General features: G+C 39.7%; 1 protein-coding gene across 1 annotated transcript in view; it reads left to right on the forward strand.

Moving 5' to 3' along the window:
• Positions 1-15,730, forward strand: part of foxk2b (forkhead box K2b) — a 129,054-nt gene that overhangs the window by 88,529 nt on the left and 24,795 nt on the right. Inside the window, exons 2-5 of the mRNA XM_072558317.1 lie at positions 1,612-1,806; positions 3,694-3,847; positions 7,420-7,566; positions 7,673-7,866. Of these exons, the coding sequence (XP_072414418.1) occupies positions 1,612-1,806; positions 3,694-3,847; positions 7,420-7,566; positions 7,673-7,866 (690 nt within the window). The remainder of the gene's footprint in view (positions 1-1,611; positions 1,807-3,693; positions 3,848-7,419; positions 7,567-7,672; positions 7,867-15,730) is intronic.

Below are 15,730 nucleotides of genomic sequence, written 5' to 3' on the forward strand. Positions count from 1 at the left end.
TGATACTGGGATCACTGGATGAGGTGGAAATGGCTCAGTCACTCAGTGCTTCTGGGTGAAGATTGTTGCCAGTGCTTCAGCTCTATTATTTGCATTTTTAATGAGCTTTTTAAATGATTTGCCGATTTGTTAAGAGCATTATTAAGCAGTTTTTGAATTTCTAAGTTTTTGTGAAGGAGAAATAGCATCAAGTTCATTTTGGATGTTTGCTTTTTCAAAAATGACAAGCCTTCCAGGCCAGTTTTAAAATTGATTGCATGCTGCCTTTTTGAACTTTGTACATGTAGTATTGTCTGTCTTGGAGTGCAGCAAAGGCATGGCTGACAGAATTTCTCAAGCGCTCATGTTGCTGATGCACAATCTGGGTCTCAGTGATTGTGGATTAATGTCTAAGGAGTTTTTGAAGATATGCTTTCCAGTATCTTCAACCTTTTAATCCTTGACACACATGCTACATGCTAAGTTGGCAGTTTGAGAAGGTAGATTTTAAAGTTCATGAGAATGTTTGGAGAAACCATAAGCTATCTTCCAGACACTCACTCCATGTAGTTTTCAAATACAAGTAGTGCCACTCTATTTTGCTTAAGACTTAACTGCTGTTTTATCCAAGAGATTTAAGTTAAGATTCTTAATCTTTGCATTTCTGCACATAAGAAACTTGATCTATCTTTAATTGTCGCTGAAATATAACTCTTCTATCAAATGATCTACCTCCTAAGTATGAAGGAGTGACTCTGGAATTTCTTGAACACTTTCCATACTTTCACAGCACCACACTCGGAAGGCTGCAATTGATGACATCCACAGCAGATCAGCTGCGCCATTTCAGGTTTCTACAGAGTACAGCAGCAAGTGTTTGACATTGTCCTTCACAAGTCATCAAAATCTCATGTGCACTGAGCAACAGTCATCACCACACTTCTGTGTTTCACAGAGACACAGACTGTGTATAGCAGCGCGAGTGATTGAGAACTTCTCTCAGCCATGCCTCTGCTGCAGTCCACATTCAGTGGGAAGATGGTCATACAAATGTTCATGTCCTCAGTGAAGCAAGCTCTGCAAGCATTCAAACAAAGTTCTTGCAGAATCAATTATAGCGGACTAGACGCTGTGTCCATGTTAAGGTTAAAAGGCATTCCTACCACCAGATCCAGTTTTTCAGGTGAGTACAAAGAAATGCTTCAGTGACACTTTGAAGACCATAAAGTTTGGCAACGTTGGTTTTAATAATATGTAGGAGCCATTCAGAATAGTGTCAACTTGTCTATAAAGCTGCATCATATTTGGAGTCACATGTTGCAGAGAAGCAAAATAAGGAAGATAACCCTGCACTCCAGATCCCGTTACTTCACAGGACATCCTGCGCCCAAGATGTGTGGGTTAAGAATTAGTCTATTTAGCTCTGTGAAGACCAATGGCAGAAACAGCACACTTTTGATGTGGTCGTGTTAATGAAATAGTCTTGTGAAATTACTGTATTTTCTAACTTTTTTGTTTTCATTTGGCACCTTTAGAAATTATTGTTTATTATATATGTAAGATGTACAGATGAATAAGGGAACCTTTAAAACCAGAAAATAACAGACCTACTGAAAATGTTGTGTTTTCCAGGTGTACCTTTAGGTTCCCCAGCACAAATATTAAGATCTCGTTTACTGCACTCTGCAGTGAAAAAAAAGAGAAACAGGAGGCCCCAGAATCTCCAGTGAGGCCAGTCCAACCACAAATCTCCCCTCTGAAGATAAACATTCCAGACAACATAGCTGATCTGATCAGTCCCCTCCCTTCTCCTACTGGAACAATCAGGTAAGCTGCTGGATAACTGTATTTCTGTGCTACAAAATTGTTCATTTGTTACAGTTTAAATTATAGACAAACTGTATAGTAGAGGTCACTGAAATCTTTATTTAAACAGACAAGCTTTCAGAATTTCGACTTGAAGGGAGCAATACGCCAGAGGAAGAAATTGAGAGAGAGCATTCTAAAAAGTAGATTAAGATGTTCTTGATCTCCAAATTGCCTAGCATTGTTATTTTACAAGTTTGAATGTCCAGGTGCTAAACTACAGCATTACTAAAACTGGCTTATTACATGACCTTTCTCTCAGGAATTAAATTTGTTGACCTTCCTCTCAGCCTGCAACATCTGACAGTCTGAGGATTTAAATCAGTCTGATTACAGCCTGGGAGTCATCGTCATAGAGATGTGCAGCATGGAGGTTGAACTCGTCCATGCCGACCAAGTATCCTAACCTAATCTAGTCCCATTTACCAGCACTTGGCCCATATCCCTCTAAACCCTTCCTGTTCATATACCCATACAGATGCATTTTAACTATTGTAATAGTACCAGCCTCCACTACTTCCTGTGACAGCTCATTCCATACATCATCCTTTGTGTGAAAAAGTTGCTCCTTAGGTTCTTTTTATATCTTTCCCCTCTCATCCTAAACTTTTATGCCTTTTTTAGTTCTGGATCCTACTCTCCCCTCCCCCACAGGGAAAAGACTTTGTCTGTTGACCCTATCCATGCCCCTCATGATATAAACCTCTATAAGATCATATTTAACTCTGAGATAAACTTCTGACTGCATGTATGTTATCACTAGGAAGACCTGTTTGCATTTCTGTAACGTAGCTTCAAACATCCAAATCTCTACAATATATCCAGTCCCACACCTTCCAAAATTGCTTTGTCTGTCTGATTTCTATCCCTTTGCATATCCCTGATGTTAATGACTTCACAATTGCTGGTTACCCCTATAGCTGACTCTCAAGTTGTGAAATGCCCTCCCTGCCTTCCTCTACCTTGTTTTCCTCCTTTAAGAGAATCCTTTTTGTTTATCTCTTCATGTGGTTCAGTGTCACTTTGTTTTAGAATGTCCTTGTGAAACACACCCTTATGTTAAAGAACGTAATAAATATAGATGATATATTCTCCTCCTATCTAGTTAACAGCCTTTCTCTGTTGCACTTGGTATTCTGATCATGGCAAAGCCACTGGCTTTTGCAAAGTAGCGAGACCCTAATTGTTACATGCCTATTAATGGCCACCCCGCACATTAATTGGGGCTTAACCTCCTCATTCTTCTTTCAACTACTCCCCAAGATCACACTGGGCCATTAGCAGCTGAACCATATATGTTGCCCTCTATTTATTGTGTTCTCACAAATGATAACTGTCCATCCTTGGCATATCAGAGGAAAAAGAAAATTAGTTACTTGTCTACAATTTAGAGGAACCGAGCTCACAAATGATTTGTTCCCCATTCGTTGAAACCACTTGTCAGGCTATAGGTTTTATGTTGTGCCCTGTCCATAACACAACAGCAATGGCTCTTGTTGCCAAGTTCTGCCTTTTAAGATATCCCCTTACCCTTAATACCTCTGGGTACTTTTTCTTCATTTTAGTCACTTAAATCTTTTCCATGTCTCCAAACTTTCATGTAAATGACTTGTTTGCTGCCCTCCCAGGTCATTTACTTCTTAACAAGCATTTAGATCAACACTGTTAACCTCTCAGAGACTTGACATTTTATCACAGTATGTTATTTTTGGAAGCAAATACAATTATAGTTAGTACTACATACTACTATTATAGTTAACTTTTTCTAAAATTTAGTGTATAACTGATTTTTTTTTTGTTGCACTTCTGCAACATTTGATTTACGGAGCTTTTTGGTTTTATTCGCAGTGCTGCAAACTCCTGCCCCTCCAGCCCAAGGGGTGCAGGTTCTTCTGGTTACCGAATAAGTCGTGGGCTTCATTCTGACCTGCAAATAATGTCTGACCCTACACAAAACAACTCTGAGAATGACAAGGAAACATCAGACGGAGACAGCCCAAAGGTCAGCACACAAAACAAAGAAGTTGCTTTTAAAATATGTTTGACCAACTTTTTGCAAAGAGAGGAGGAAAATCCTTTTACCGAACATGAACATCACTGGCTGGGCACGCATTTGCTGTCCATCCTTAACTGCCCTTGAGAAAGTGATGGTGAGCTGTGTTCTTTGAAGCACTAGGGCCATGTGATATAGGTGCACCTCCAGTGCTGATAAGAAAGTTGTGTGACATAACGTATAGGTAATGTTGGTCAACAACTATTTCCAGACATAAAATAGTACATGAAGATCTTTCATATAGGGTCTAAGTATGAATTTTTCATTTAAGCTGGTGGAGAGTACTCATCTATCAATGTATCAAAGCACCATCCAAGTATTACAAGTTCATTTTTTTCACAACAGTCTGAATTGTGTTGCTCACGAACAATGAAGCTTTATTTCTCTTCAGCCTCTCTTGTCCTCATTAGTTTTATTTCCCTGTATCATCCCTGCACCCCCCCCACTCCCCACCAAAATTTTCTCTCACATGCACTGTAGGTATTTTAGCCAACAGCTAAACAGCCAACAAGAATTCCACCTTGTCTCTATAGAAAAGCCAACCAAGTACCTGATGATAGGCCAACTACAGGCCGTTCCCCAGGAGCGGAAAACCCACCATTGTTGCTGGTATGACACTGATCCACGGCCAAGGGTTGTCACTGGCTAGAGGGAACTGATGATCGGAGGGATTTTGATGGAAATTTGCATGTAATGAGGATCAGCAACAAGGATATGCTCCATGTACACTCCTGTCCAATTCTGTGACCTTTGATCAGGCACTCAGTGTTTTGAAAGAGGGATTTCGCTTGGGTACCCAGAAACAGCCTCAGCTAGGTTTGCTTCCTATGCAGCAAGCGTCATCCCCTTGCTGGGTGAATACCAGCAACAGTGGTATAGGGTTATTAAGTAGGCATCAATTTGCCACATAAGGGGATCAGTTGTAGTAGGTCCAGGAATTATTCACAAGTTTTGCTATCACCAATTTAATTGAGAAGGTGAGGGATCCCCATCCACTATCTTCCAGCTTGATCAAATATCTCTGCACAAACATCCCTCTACACCCAGCCCACCCCCCCGCCCCCACGGTTGTTTTTGTTTCTATGTTCACTGATGTCTTAATTCAAGGGCTCACAGGTTAGCTATTTAAGATTGTGGTGGTACTCTACACTAAACACTCGAAAGTACACCAATTTACTTACCCTCCTACTCTTCACTGTAAAGAAAGAACTTCCATTTATTTGACCTCCTTCACACCCTTATGAAGTTCTAAAACACTTCATGCCAAGTGAAGTATTTTCGACTGATGACTCTTGTTCTGTGGGGAAATGTGGCAACACATATTTCATGACAAGATTCCACAAACAGTAGTGAAGCTAATGACCAGATGATTTGTTTTCATGGTCTTTGATTGAAAAGCAAATAATGACTAGGGCATTGCAAGAATTCTACAGTTCTCCTTTGAGTAGTACCATGTCATCTTTTATGTACGTTTGAGAAAGACAGAGCCTCTGCTTAATAAAACCACCAAATGATGATACTCAAGGTACTGTACTGATTTTCAGGCTTGATTGTATGCCCCAGGTATCTGGAGTGAGTCTGCACCAACAACCTTCCAGCTTATGGGAGGCTGAGTGGCTGAAAGGATGCACGCTCGCTTACCTGCGCTCTATCCCCTAGTCAATGACAAGTTCCAGGCTGGCAGAACCAGAAAGGATAGAGAGTGTGGTTAGAAGGAGAGAGGTTAGCTGAGAGAGTCAGGGGCTTAGAATTAAGGAGGGCTAGCGTAAGCAGAGAGGAGATTAAGTAGGTAGGGTAGAGCAAGGCAGAGGAGCCCTGCCACCGTTGGAGAATGAGGCAGAGTGGAGGTTGGTATTCCAAGCAGGGCTACCCTGAAAGGGCTGGGGAGGGGAAGGGTGGGGGATGGGGGGAGGTTAGAGAAGTAACTGAGTTCCCTCCTGCTCGAGGCGGCATGGTGGCTCAGTGGTTAGCAGTGCTGCCTCACAGCACCAGGGACCCAGGTTCAATTCCAGCCCCTTGTCTACATGGGTTTCCTCTGGGTGCTCTGGTTTCCTCCCACAATCCAAAGATGTACGTGTCAGGTGAATTGGCCATGCTAAATTGCCCTTGGTGTTAGGTGCATTAGTCTGAGGGAAATGGGTCTGGGTGGATTACTCTTTGGAAGGTCAGTGTGTTTCCACACTAGGGAAGCTAATCTAATCTTACAAGCCTGGACTGGTGTGCTGCTTTCTGTTAAAAGGCACATAAACTCCCAACTTATTGTGAGGGGCTAGAATTAGTTTCTCACTATTCCATTATGGAACTGCAGTGTGTAAAAGCTTGAAAATTCCATATATTTTAACTAAATTTGTGTTTATGAAATGAGTTGTACAGCATTAACAGTATCATACTTGTTTTTATCCGTTAGCACGGAAGTATAATTTCTTGTGACAAAAATACTATTTCTCGTGATGATATTTTAAAATGTCTTCAGAATTAAACTGTAGAAATTTTTAAAAATGCAGTAAGGAATTTTATAAAAATACTTAGAGGTTTATAAAATTATGAGGGGCATGGATAGGATAAGTAGGCAAACTCTTTTCCCTGGGGTCGTGGAGTCCAGAACTAGAGGGCATAGGTTTAGGGTGAGAGGGGAAAGATATAAAAGAGACCTAAGGGGCAACTTTTTCACGCAGAGGGTGATAAGTGTATGGAATGAGCTGCCAGAGAAAGTGGTGGAGGCTGGTACAATTGCAACATTTAAGAGGCATCTGGATGGGTATATGAATAGGAAGGGTTTGGAGGGATATGGGCCGGGTGCTGGCAGGTGGGACCAGATTGGGTTGGGATATCTGGTCGGCATGGAACGGGTTGGACCGAAGGGTCTGTTTCAATGCTGTACATCTCTATGACTCTGTTTTCCATTTACTTTTCATAAATATGCTTTTGAATTGCTTTATCTAACAAACAATACTCATAAATTAGGTGCAGTATAAAGTTCTGTCTACCAGACCCAAATAATGTTTTGTGACCAACCTTTGAGCAATCCCTGTTGCAATAAATGAATTTCGCTCCATTCCCAGTTTGTTTTGTTATAATCCGTTCATCAGCGTTCTTGTGGCTTTTTGAACCCAAATTCACTTTATTTGTAACTCTTTCATCTAGGGAAAAGAGGAGAAGCACAAGTCTGGAATCCACTAAAATAAAATACATTCTTATTTTCAAAAACATTTTGACTAAAGCAAATCAAATTTATGTTCCTAAAGCTATATTGAAAACCATGGATAAGCTGTAGCAGTAAGTGCTTCAAATTTTGGTGAGTTTTAGAAAACATTGATTTACAAATATGGATCTTGGAAGCTGCACACAATTAAACAGAATGTGATAAATCTGAAAGGTTGCATTTGGTGGATGCTTTTTGGGTGTGTTGAAAAGCAAAAACTGTTCCATTTCAGAAAATAAGTTGTTCAGTACTGAATAAGTAAGCTCTTAAATTTATGGTTTTAATTTTCTAGAATTAACAGAATGTTCTTTGATGACAGGATGATGCCAAGCCACCTTATTCCTATGCACAGTTAATAGTTCAAGCCATCACAACTGCACCAGATAAACAGCTTACGTTAAGTGGAATCTACACACACATCACGAAGAACTATCCATATTACAGGACAGCAGACAAAGGCTGGCAGGTAAGCAAATATCAGCTTTGTAGATACGAACAGAATTTGTGTGGTGTCGGTAAAACAAAGTGTGTTCTTTTTGCAAAATTCTTTACCCTTCTCTTCCTTTTTGTAGAATTCTATCCGACATAACCTTTCCCTGAATCGCTACTTCATTAAGGTACCACGTTCCCAAGAGGAACCTGGTAAAGGCTCATTCTGGAGGATAGACCCTGCTTCTGAAAGCAAACTAACAGAACAGGCTTTTAGGAAAAGAAGGCCACGGGGTGTTCCCTGTTTCAGAACTCCTTTGGGACCTCTATCTTCCAGGTATGCAAATTGCATGCAGTTATGTACATCTAAAATGTAAACTTCCTGACCCATTTAACATAAATTAAAGAAGTAGTTCTAAACGTTTGTCAGGCAACAATTTATAATATTCAGTTTATCTATAAAGTGTACATTGTGCTGGAGTTATGTCACTTGGTTGCATAGCACAGCAAGTTTAATGCTGATGCTCTGAATACCCTAATTGATTTCTTTTCAGGGTTATGGTAATGTTGCTTTTTGTTTATAACTGGAGGAGTGCAGATTGGCAACTGGGTAATATTTTTTCATTTGACTTCATGCACTACGCGATTCTTTACAAAGAATCCAAAAATTGAAGTTTAATTAAAACTTTTAGTATGTTTTAATGTATATTCAGGCAAGACTGATAGTTAGAGGTTAAGTATAAAATTTCTATACAGTAACATTTGTGTTGTAAAATGTTACATATTTACAAGTTCTAAGTATAGAAATGGTGCAATAAGAACATTCAGTTGGTGTTGTACAGCTGATGTCTTTCTAAATATAAAGTACTGTATTAAATTGCACTCTATGGGTTACACGAAAAACATCAGCGGTCCAGAAAGTTCTTTAGAGTGCCATCTGCTGGAATGTCAGAGAAACTGAAGGATGCAAGTTGAGCAAGTAACCCCAGAACAAACTGATGAGGTATGAGGAAAATGCTTGTTTAAAATAATGTGGAAGTATTGAGGTTTGTTGCTAGTGCAGTGATGGGAAACATGGGATACAGCAGAAATGAACCTGAATAAACCAGGGAAGTATGGAAAATCAGGAAATGTGGAAATGGCATATTGATAATCCGGCAAAAGCAGAGATTAGATTAGATTAGATTAGATTCCCTACAGTGTGGAAACAGGCCCTTCGGCCCAACCAGTCCACCCCGACCCTCCGAAGAGTAACCCACCCAGACCCACTAATGCACCTAGCACTATGGGCAACTTAGCATGGCCAATTCACCTGACCTACACATCATTGGACTGTGGAAGGAAACCGGAGCACCTAGAGGAAACCCAAGCAGACACAGGGAGAATGTGCAACCTCCACACAGACAGTTGCCCGAGGCTGGAATCGAACCTGGGACCCTGGTGCGGTGAGGCAGCAGTGCTAATCACTGAGCCACCGTGCCGTCCATTATGCTGGTACATGTGCTGGTAGAATGTAAAGATACTAGTTGAAGTAATAAATTATGACTTATGATTGAAATAAATTTGAAATAAATCATTAACTCAATTTAAATAGCAGACAATTAAAAACCATACTGATAGATTCAGTATTTGTTCTCTGACCAACATTGTCATTAAAACTATGACATTGGGATCGTTAACATGGCAAATATCGAATGCATAAAGTGTATGAAATGAATTGGTTCCAGGTTTTTGAATTTTAGCAATGACTTGAACCAAATGTGGGACAATTGCTTTCCAACCAAAGCCTTGATGTTCTTTTCCACAGTGTTATCCCTTTTGTTTAGTACTTACAGTTAGCATATTATGATTGGAAAATTTTGTATGCTGTTCCTTCTGAACTAAACATTTGTAATTTGACAGACAGGGGAATCTGCAATAAGTTCTATTTTACGAGCTCCAATAAGTTTTACGTTGAGACCAAGTCTCAAAACAAAAACAAATTGTCAAAATCTCTCATGAACCCCTTCGTTATTGCAACTGTTTTCTGAGATTCCCAGGCTTTCTACCATTCAACATGTAGCTTGAAAGCTTGGCATAGTTTTAACATTTCTTTTAAAACCTGAGAAACTGCTCTGCATTTCTCCACAGCTGTACATGACTGGCTTTAGAAATGTGTGGTTGGAAAAGAGTGGAACCCTTGCTGCTGCTGTAACCAAGATTAGAAATGTGCTGGATGTTACTTGAGCTGCTGCCCTGACATTATATATAATCTGCAGCCAAAGCAATTTAGACACTAAAACTGCTTGTGGCCTGACTCTATTAGGTGTGTCCTCAACTTCACTATCATTAGGACTGATTGCTGATCAACTCAGGGCCCTAAAACCACCTCTCCTGTACCTATGCCTCCACAATAAGAGCCTGTCCTTTTATTCTCTGCTTTTTTTTCTGCAGAAGGACTATCTTCAATAGAATATTATTGTACCCTCTACATTTCTGTTTCCTCTCTTGTTTAGTCATACCTTGGAAAAACCTTGCATTCAGAGATCCTCCACTGAACTATTAGGAATTTGAATTGGAAAATGCAGCACAGAGCCATGGCTTCAGTGTTCTGCTGAGCCACCTCACAAAGGCTATATCCTTATTCTGTTGGCTAGGGAAAAATATACTTCACTTTTATTTAATGTTAGTTTGAAGATTTTCATCCTCTCTTTAAATAAGTTTCTTCTCAATATTTGGATGTGGTTTAATCCCTATACCACTCATTTTTGGTCACCTAATGGATGAGACACTGAGCAATTGGGTTTAAGGTCGTGAGATTATTTTTGAGCCTGGCTAAAATAACTTTTCATAGGTTCTGCATGTGTAGAATCTGAATGCAGAGAGAGCCTCTATAGCTTCTCATTCTTGTTCATGAAAGCAATCCTTTGTAGAATGCATATGCTTACGGTAGGTTTGCAACCTTTGTGACAGAGGGTCTGCAGGATGTTAATTGCATTGTCAGCAGTTTATGTGGAGAAATCACGGGAGAGAAAAAAGATTTTACTTCATTTGGATTTTCTATATGCCTTAGTTTGGACAATCTATAATATACTTTCATATCTTGTACCATTAATTTTTTAAAAATTGTAACTTTGTCCCCCTCTTTAATTTCTCTTGGGTCTTTTGAATGTGAATGTAGTTTTCAGTTACATAGGATCTACATGAGATGTATTTTTACATGCAGATTTTGGTGATGAAAGAATCAAACATGTATTTGATCTGAAATGAACAAATGGGTCCTCGTTCCATACCTGTATCACAGTATGATTGCAAAGTGAATTTGTCAAGCAGCACCATGTAATGTAGTAGTCATAGTTGCAAGTGAAAATCCATTGGAATTTTCTGTAAACTTAACCTTCACGCACTGTGAGAGCCAAATAAACTGCTGTACGTTGTTGGTCTGACAGATCTCTTAGAAAAATCTTAATGGATTATTACGTGTACACGTTTCAAACTCATTGAAATGATAATGTACGTTGCTGGCTGTCTCTGTGAGCTTTGTCCTGATCAGCTGCACAGAAATATAGACTTTTTTTTAAATTGCAATTTACCTTTTCTATTTGTGTGGGTAGTATTTTTTTCTGTAAATGTTTTAAGTTGTTTTCGATATCATTCTTGCAGTGGAGTTGTTTTGAAGATTCATTGTGCGTTTGACAGTGTAACATTTCAGTTTGCTTTTACAAGAATGTGACTAACCCTGTTCTGAACTTTATCCCCATTTCCTGTTGAAGATTTGCCATGACTCATCTGGTCAGACCACATTTGAAATTTTTGAGAATCATTTTACATTAGTGCCTTTTATGTACTGAGATTAAGCATTTTAGAGTTTGATACTGTTTTTCACACTATCTGGGATAACAGGATGCAGCTGGAGACAAACTTAACAAGCTGATGTATCATGGTGATCACTTAGAATGAAGAAAATTCAGTTGAGAAATTTATAGCCAAACTGCAGATTTTTAATCATCTTTATAAGTGCTCCTGCACCCTGATTCAGCAGTTCTGTGTTTGACTTGCTTACACATTGCTAAAAGCATTGATTGGGAGAGCTCCACAAAGAAAAGAAATGCTGTGTGAAAGTTATTCGTTGCTATTTGATCAGCTACGTGGATTGGTTTCAAAAAAATTGAGCAAGGATAAGAAGGCCTTGTTTAAACACTGAAAATGGCTCTGCTACTGTGGTCATAACCTTGTAGTTTCCCAATAGTGCACCACTTTTGATGTTTAAAAGTTTGAAATTTGACTCTGAAGAAGCTATCATAGTTAGTTTAATAGACTCCATGTCTTTGAAATTCAAATGTGTAAAAGGCTAGTAATGGGTCGACTTTGCAGCTGTGTTGTCTATGACATGTAACATTGAACTTGCAGTTTGGTTTGTGGTGAGCTATTAATTTTCAGTATCTTTCTAAAAGTGTGGTCTGTGAGTAGCATTTATATATTTTAGGGTGGCTTAACAGTTAAAGTAAGATGGGTATTTTTCAGCATTTGACATGGTGAACAAGCTCCACTGGAGAGTAGCTGATCAGTTATTAAAAGAAGCTGGTTCAGTCTGGTTCTTGCATTCTAACTGCAACTAACATAAATAGAGAGATTCCCATGCAGCTTTCAAGTAGAGTGCAGATTCCAGGCAGTGCGAGTTTGATGAAGTGATTTAAGTAGAGGTGTCGTTTCCTCCACCCCCAAAGTTTTTATTTACTTTCTTCACGAAGTATATGGTTCCTACTTCAATTCAGCAGTGCAAGATGTTTGTAAGTGGTAAGCTATTCTACTTGTAAATAAGGTTCATTTAAAATACAGCAAAATAACTCACTTGAGGGGAATGTGCAACCTGTAGCATGTAGGTAGTCATTAACTCACCTTGTGTCCCAATTGAACAGATCTGCAGAAGTTGTCACTGTCTACACAAACGGGACCTTTGGGCTTTGGAACGCAAGCTGTGGCTGGATTCACTGTTGCACATCCATGAGAGGATATGACATTTAGGAAGGTGATCACACTGCAGCTTAGGGTGTGCAGATTATGGAATGGATGACCACCAAAAAAACCAGATAGGTAGCAAATCCCTGAGACCATCTTTTTTGCAAATTGGTTTTCCACTTGGGGTACTAGTCAAAGTGATAGTTCCACAGGGGAGTTCAGTCAAAACTAAGCAATATGATTTGCGAATCAGCCGTATAGATGGGGAGCAAGAATGGACGAGCATTATTGCTAGGGTAACAGCTGGGCATTTCTGCAGCCATAAACATTATTCCAAGATTTTATGTTCCTTCCCCGGTATTAGGCTCAAGAATGCCATGAGGGGCATGGATAGGATAAATAGACAAAGTCTTTCCCCTGGGGTTGGGGAGTCCAGAGCTAGAAGGCATAGGTTCAGGGTGAGAGAGGAAAGATATAAAAGGGACCAAGGGGTAACTTTTTCATGCAGAGGGTGGTGCGTCTGTATGAAATGAGCTGCCAGAGGACGTGGTGGAGGCTCGTATAATTGCAGCTTTGGAAAGGCATCTAGATGGGTATATGCATAGGAAGTGTTTAGAGGGATATGGGCTAAGTGCTGGCAATTGGGACTAGATTGGGTTGGGATATCTGGTCAGCATGGACCGAAGGGTCTTTTTCCGTGCTGTACATCTGACTCTATGACTCCATGTCACACAATGACTACAGGACATACTTCTGGAGATGTTGAACAGCTGGGGGTTGAGATCCATGTCAGTGCCAGTAACTTCAGTAGAAAGGGAAAATAAGATCCTGAGAACTGATTTCAGGCACTTTTTGGCCAAGGGGGAGATTAAAAAGCAGCACCTCTAAAGCACAAACATCCAATGGGAAATATGACTCAACTGTAGTTAATGAAAGAAGTTAACTATTGCATTAGATCAAAGGGAGTGATTTGTAAGAGTTACCAGAGAAAATGGCTAGTCTGAGGATTGGGGGCAATTTAATGCACAGTCAAGAAACTAATAAGGAAAGGAAAAAGTAAATGCAAGTTAATGAGGAATATTAAAGATGGACTGTAAATGCTTGTATAGTTGTGAGAGGAAAATATGGAGACAGGAGAATTTATTGGGGAGAACTGGGAAATTACTAGGAAAATGGGAGTTGAATTTTGAATGTCGTCATAGAAGATATAGAAAATCTTTAAAAGCTGAGTTGCTAAGGGAGTTGTGTAATTGAAGGGTTAAAGAAATTAGCAGAGATAGTTTTTGAAAAATTATCTGGATTGGAGCTTGATAAATCTAGACTAGATGAGCTTCATCCCAGAGCTTTGAAGTAACAATAAAGATAATCAATGCATTGATGGTATCTTTTGTGACTCTATAAAGATTCTGGGAAGGTTCCTGCTGAGTGATAAGTAGGAAGAGGGAGAGTGACAAATGACAACCCTTTATATGGTGTCCGTAGTGGGCATAATGTTGCAATCTATTCTCAAGGATGTAATAACTGAACATTTGGAAAAGAGTGCCAAAATTGGACAATCGTCATGAATTTCTGAAAGGGAAATTTTGCTTGCCAAACTGGTTGGAGTTTTTTGAATGTTATTTGTAACACTGACAAAGGAGATGCAATGGATATGCTGGCTGTTCGACCTCAATCGCACAACATGCTGGAGATCAAGCCCTGCAATTCTAGATTCATGGCAAATATTAAAAAATTTGTAAAAGTATGCAGAATTCCCTAATTTACCTGCAATGCTGGCCCTGTACATTCCGTATTAACAGAAAACATAGCCTGAGTTTTTGTACTTAACAATAATCACTATTTATTGCAAACAAATGTATTCTAGTTACCGGTAAACAATTTTGAACTGTTGACATAGAATTCTACTGGTTTAAATGATTAACCCCTTTATAAATCTCCTACAAATGCACTGTACCCACATCGACAAAACAAAATGGGTGTCATGGGTGGAGGGAGTGATTGGAAAGACAGCTCAGTGCTCCCTAACCACAAGGTTTGCTGATATTTTGTTTAGTTGTCAGGACATTTAAGAGGCATTTGAATGGATATCTGAATAGGAAGGATTTGGAGGGATATGGGCCGGGTGCTGGCAGGTGGGACTAGATTGGGTTGGGATATCTGGTCGACATGGACAGGTTGGGCCGAAGGGTCTGTTTCCATGCTGTACATCTCTATGACTCTGTGTATAATTCTCGTCTCCCTCTTATTGGAAGAATGTTGTGAAACTTGAAAGGGTTCAGAAAAGATTTACAAGGATGTTGCCAGGGTTGGAGGATTTGAGCTATAGGGAGAGGCAGAATAGGCTGGGACTGTTTTCCCTGGAGCATCGGAGGCTGAGGGGTGACCTCAAAGAGATTTATAAAGTGATGAGGGGCATGAATAGGGTGAATAGACAAAGTCTTTTCCCTAGAATATGGAGTCCAGAACTAAAGGGCATAGGTTTAGGGGAAAGACATAAAAGGCACCTTAAAGGGCAACTTTTTCACGCAGAGAGTGGTGTGTGTATTTAATGAGTTGCCAGAAGAAGTGGTGGAGGCTGGTACAATTCCAACATTTAAAAGGCATTTGGATGGGTATATGAATAGGAAGGGTTAGAGGGATATGGAATAAGTGGTGGCAAATGGGACTAGATTAGGTTCGGATATCTGATTGACATGGGCAAGTTGGACTGAACGGTCTGTTTCCATCTGTGAATCTCTGGCTCTATGCCTCGCTTCTCCTTCAGGTACTTTCACTTGCTTTCGAGAGGTGAAGAGTGACTGATTCACATCTTAAAATGTCTTTGACTCATTGTTCAAAACCCAAAGCTTACAGCAACTGATAAGAGAAATAAGCTGCCTTTCTTCAGGCATGAGGTCATTTTTACTTCAAGGAAGAACAGTTTCCTATGGTTCAGGGGTCTGGTTTCTGGTTCCTTCTGACCCTTATATTCTTACCCAGAAGCTGACAATCACACAGTTATTGACAGGCACAAGGCCTTTGTAATGGACTATGGATCACCATTCCTAAGTTCAAACTGTTACTTTAATGCCAGCAGAATCTCCATTTGAACATAGTGCTTTTCTCTAGCTTGTTTGCAACTAGACAGTTTCTCTCACTTTCATGCTCTCTCGCACGCTTTTACAATGAGTGTCTGGTGACTTTTAAAAGTGCAATAATCCTTTTTAAAGCAGTCCTCTTCCCATTTTAGTCCCCAAATTAAAAACACAAAAATAAAAAGATAG

Source organism: Chiloscyllium punctatum, chromosome 39 (genome assembly GCF_047496795.1).
Source record: "Chiloscyllium punctatum isolate Juve2018m chromosome 39, sChiPun1.3, whole genome shotgun sequence".
NCBI lineage: Eukaryota > Metazoa > Chordata > Chondrichthyes > Orectolobiformes > Hemiscylliidae > Chiloscyllium > Chiloscyllium punctatum.